The following is a 5,421-nucleotide window of genomic DNA, read 5'->3' as shown; positions in this document are numbered from 1 at the left end:
ACTAAAACGCTTGAATTTATTTATTAAGATATAAAAAGACGCATGAAAAAAGCCAAGTGTGGGGAGAATGTACCAAGTTATTAAATTAAAAACTATCTATCACATGTTTCTGTAAAGTTTATTGCAGGTGCTTTTGTTTTGTACTAAATTGACTGTTTTACACGCAATATTATAATAAAAATAAAAGAAAAGATGGATCTACACGATGAATCAATTCCATCATTAAAAGGAAGTAAAGTCTTCCGAAAAAGACACGCGCTTCTTGATTTAGGTCAAGAAGTTGTCGTCCAGACCAGCTGTAGGTTGACGAAAAATCTAGAAAAGTCATCTCTAAAATCAGCAGGAAATCCACGGACCTCAGCATCAAACAGGGTCACCAAGTGGTCAGACTTATCCTAACCATGAGAGGATCTGTCTCGTAAAATGGGGAGGGCGCCGTGCAAATTAGCTTGATAAGACTAATGAATTAGATCCCTAGAAAGGATAATCTCCTTAAAGATTAAAAATCTGCTTTTAAGACTGATATTACTCAATCCTTGAGATTGACTTTAAAGATTGAGAATTACAAACTCATGGAATTCGATGATATCTAAACTCGAGCTTGAACGAGAAAATATTTTGATCAAATTAAAACCGATTTGTTTTCTGAAAACCCATTTTCAATGCGTTCATTACCATTGAACGTAAAATCCTAGGAATTCACCTGGAATTCATTAGGTCACCTGAACCAAATCGGGTGTCAACCGTAAGAACGGTGGTTGCATAGCATGGTCAAATACAGGACCTTGTGCCAGACCGAAAAACTATAGGTTGAGCTTTACTATTGCTCCTACCAAGGATAGTAATTGCATCCGACACGTTATAGACCATAATTAAAAGCATGTCATGGGACATTGCCTTAACAATATCTTGTTCAACGCTTTCCTTTACAACCGGACGGTAGTTTACCGAAAGGTAATATTCGGGACAAGTATACTGGACGTGTTGCTTTCCCAATACAAGGTTAGCAAGTGGGTGACACAAAATTATAAGTTTTGAGCTAAAATTTTCAAATCTGAAACCCACAAAACCCACAAAAACATTTTGCAAACACCGGTGAAGGGGTATTCCGGAAAACTTATCTAGGGTAAAAGCTAGAATGAATTTTCAAAAGATCAAATATTTTTATAAAGATCCAATTTCCTTAAGGATCTAAATTTTTATAGTCATGTGGGACTGTAAACCACATCGTTACTATCATTGTTTATACTGCCGTATCAGAATCACTAATGTATAAAGTGTGAAGAATAAAGAAGTGATTCGTGTGATTTAATTTCAAGTTCTGTATTGCTTGAGGACAAGCAACGTTCAAGTGTGGGGATATTTGATAGTGCTCCAAATGAACATATATTTAGTAGCAATATCCTCCCAATATGTAAATTATTTAGTTGTAATTGTCCTATTTTAAATTGTAATCGTTTATATTAAATAAGTGCGAAGACAAAAGGCGAAAATGACGATTTGAAGACGCAAATGACCAAAAAGCTCAAATGTACAAGATACAATCTAAGTGGTTCAATTTATTGATGAGAAACGTCTAAAAATGACAAAAGTACAAGTTGCGGAACGCAAAGTACAAGATATTAAATTATACGAAAAGACGTTCGAAAATCCGGAACCGGGAACTGAGCCAACTATCAACGCCCGACGCAACGGACCAAAAATTAAAAGTCTACTATGCACAAGAATATAATATAATATTTAAATAATTATATAAATTATTTATATATTTTATATTATATTAAATAGTGTCGGCAGACTAAAAAACAAATGAATGTGAGCTGGTGCCAGACACCATGCGATCGCATGGCCAGAAGGCACATATCCCATGCGATCGCATGGCCCGAAAAGTGAAGTCAGGTCCTATAAATGCAACGAATTCTGGCCGAGTTTAAAAACATAATAATAATAATACTCCTCTAATAATAATAAATATATATATATATATATATATATATATATATATATATATATATATATATATATATATATATATATATATATATTATAGGGTAGTTTTATATTAGATAAGTTTGGGTTATGTAAAGGTTATTTTACGGGTTTTAAAGTTAAAATTATGTACGTGTAACACTACGCGATAAATACTCAATGTAAGTTATGTTCTCCTTTTTAAATTAATGTCTCGTAGCTAAATTATTATTATGCTTATTTAAGACGAAGTAATCATGATGTTGGGCTAAAAATATTAAAATTGGGTAATTGGGCTTTGTACCATAATTGGGGTTTGGACAAAAGAACGACACTTGTGGAAATTAGACTATGAGATATTAATGGGCTTTATATTTGTTTAACTAAATGATAGTTTGTTAATTTTAATATAAAGATTTACAATTGGATGTACCTATAAATAACCATATACACTCGATCGGACACGATGGGCGGGATATTTATATGAACGAATAATCGTTCATTTAACCGGACACGGGAATGGATTAATAGTCACTAGAATTATTAAAACAGGGGTGAAATTATGTACAAGGACACTTGGCATAATTGATAACAAAGTATTAAAACCTTGGGTTACACGCAGTCGATATCCTGGTGTAATTATTAAACAAAGTATTAAGACCTTGTTACAGTTCGAATCCCCAATTAGTTGGAATATTTGACTTCGGGTATAAGGATAATTTGACGAGGATACTCACACTTTATATTTATGACTGATGGACTGTTATGGATAAAAACTAGACGGACATATTAAATAATCCAGGACAAAGAACAATTAACCCATGGGAATAAACTAAAAATCAACACGTCAAACATCATGGTTATGGAAGTTTAAATAAGCATAATTATTATATTGTTATTTATTTTACGCACTTTAATTATTGTCATTTATATTTATGCTTAAGTTTTAAAATCGACAAACCGGTCATTAAACGGTAAACCCCCTTTTATATATTATTAATATAATATATTTTGTACAGATATAATTGTTTAAAAATATAGTGTACAATAAGCCCGCTCCCTGTGGAACGAACCGGACTTACTAAAAACTATACTACTCTACGATTAGGTACACTGCCTATAGTGTTGTAACAAGGTTTAAGTATATCCCATCTGTAAATAAATAATAAATATCTTGTATAAAATTGTAACGTATTTAATAGTTTTTCCTTGTAAAATATAAGCTATTTCATATACACCTCGCATAACATCAATGCTGCACGCATTCTGAACATGGTTCCAACCAAGAAGGTAAACAAGACAACATATGAAATATGGCATGGAAAAGTCCCAAATCTGTCTTACTTGAAAGTCTGGGGTTGTGAGGCTCATGTGAAGCGTCATACGCCAAAAAAACTTGAGTCCAGAACTATCAAGTGTATCTTTGTAGGATACCCAAAGGAGACGATGGGATACTACTTCTACTATCCAGCAGAAAACAAGGTTTTCACTGCTAGATATGCTGAGTTTTTGGAGAAGAGTCTCCTCTTACAGGAAGCAAGTGGGAGCGCTGTAGATCTTGAAGAAATTCAAGAACAAGATACATTACCTTCTGTAGGCACTAGCGAAATTCGTACTGAGCCTCAACATGAAAGTGTCGAGGCACAGGACGAAGCATGTCTCATTCGTAGATCTAATAGAACCTCTCGTCCACTGAAAGGTTAAACCTTATGGTTACGACGAAGGACTTGGAATTAGGGGATCTGGGTGAACCCGCTAATTACAAAGCTGCATTGTCAAATCCTGAATCTGATAAATGGAAAGATGCTATGAATAAAGAGATGCCGTCCATGAAAGATAATCAAGTTTGGTGCTTGATTGATCTCCCACCAAACATCAATCTTGTTGGGTGTAAATGGATCTTTAAGAAGAAGACCGACATGTATGGAAATGTACACACCTTTAAGGCCCGCTTGGTAGCAAAAGGTTATACTCAAACCTATGGGGTTGATTATGAAGAGACCTTTTCTCCAGTGGCGGACATTAAAGCTATTAGGATACTCATAGCTATAGCAGCGTACTATGACTATGAAATTTGGCAAATGGAAGTCAAAACCGCATTCCTAAATGGTCACCTTAGCGAGGACGTATATATGGTGCAACCTGAAGGGTTTGTAAATCCTAAGTATCCTAATAAAGTATGCAAGCTTCAGAAATCCATTTATGGATTAAAGCAAGCATCAAGGAGTTGGAACAAGAAGTTTGATGAGAAAATCAAAGAGTTTGGTTTCTCACAAAACCTTAACCAACCATGTGTGTACATGAGAGCTAGTGGGAGCTTTAAAGTCTTTCTGATCTTATATGTTGATGACATATTACTCATGGGAAATCATATTCCAACGCTACAAGACGTTAAGTCCTGGCTTGGAAAATGTTTCTCTATGAAAGATCTGGGAGATGCAGCGTATATCCTAGGAATCAATATCTATAGAGATAGATCTAAGTGGTTAATAGGTCTAAGTCAAAGTGCATATGTTGACAAAATCTTAAAGCGATTTAAGATGGAAGCTTCCAAGCGTGGTAGTCTTCCGATGCAACCAAATGTGGTATTGAGTAAGACTCAAGCCCCCTCTACACCCGAAGAGGTGAAGCGAATGATTGGAGTCCCATATGCTTCAGCTATTGGATCCATCATGTATGCTATGAGGTGTACTTAACCAGATTTTTCTTTCGCTCTCAATATGACGATCCGATACCAACAAAATCTAGGTGATAGTCACTGGACTGCTGTAAAGAATATATTGAAGTATTTGAGAAACACTAAAGATATGTTCTTAGTTTATGAAGGTTTCGAAGAACTAAGTATAAAGTGTTACACTGATGCTAGTTTCGAAACTGATCGAGATGATAGTCGATCACAATCTGGCTACGTTTTCGTTATGAACGGAGGTGCAGTCGACTGGAGAAGCTCGAAGCAGAGCACTACAGCAATGTCTACAACAGAATCAGAATACATTGCTACATCTGAAGCTGCTCAGGAAGGTGTTTGGATCAGAAAATTCATATCTGGACTTGGCGTTGTTCCCAGCATTGAAAATCCCATGGACATGTATTGCGACAATACTGGTGCTATAGTAATAGCAAATGAACCAGGAGTTCTACGTGGTGCCAAACACATTCTTTGAAAATTTCACTACATACGTGAAGTTATAGAGAGAGGTGACGTACGTATTCAAAAGGTTCCAACAGAAGACAATCTAGCTAACCCGTTCACAAAGCCAATGTCTTGTACCAAGCATGTCGAGCATTCTAGGAACATTGGGCTTAGACTAGCTAATAGTTTTATGTAATTTTAGTATTTGGATAATTGGAACATGAAAGCAGTTTTTATTTGTAATGAATTGATATATTGTGATATGATCATTTTTTTTCCATAACTACTGTGTTCTATATTTGCATGTTTAAATCCGTGAA

General features: G+C 35.1%; 1 protein-coding gene across 1 annotated transcript; it reads left to right on the top strand.

Moving 5' to 3' along the window:
* Positions 1-4,688: 4,688 nt before the first annotated feature.
* Positions 4,689-5,132, top strand: LOC139901885 (secreted RxLR effector protein 161-like). The gene has a single exon (XM_071884555.1). It carries the CDS (start codon positions 4,689-4,691, stop codon positions 5,130-5,132), a length of 444 nt encoding a protein of 147 aa, XP_071740656.1.
* Positions 5,133-5,421: the final 289 nt, after the last annotated feature.

The sequence above is a fragment of the Rutidosis leptorrhynchoides genome, chromosome 3 (assembly GCF_046630445.1).
Source record: "Rutidosis leptorrhynchoides isolate AG116_Rl617_1_P2 chromosome 3, CSIRO_AGI_Rlap_v1, whole genome shotgun sequence".
Classification (NCBI taxonomy): domain Eukaryota; kingdom Viridiplantae; phylum Streptophyta; class Magnoliopsida; order Asterales; family Asteraceae; genus Rutidosis; species Rutidosis leptorrhynchoides.
Note: the sequence above shows the minus strand (reverse complement) of the source record. Positions and strands in the feature narration are given on the sequence as shown.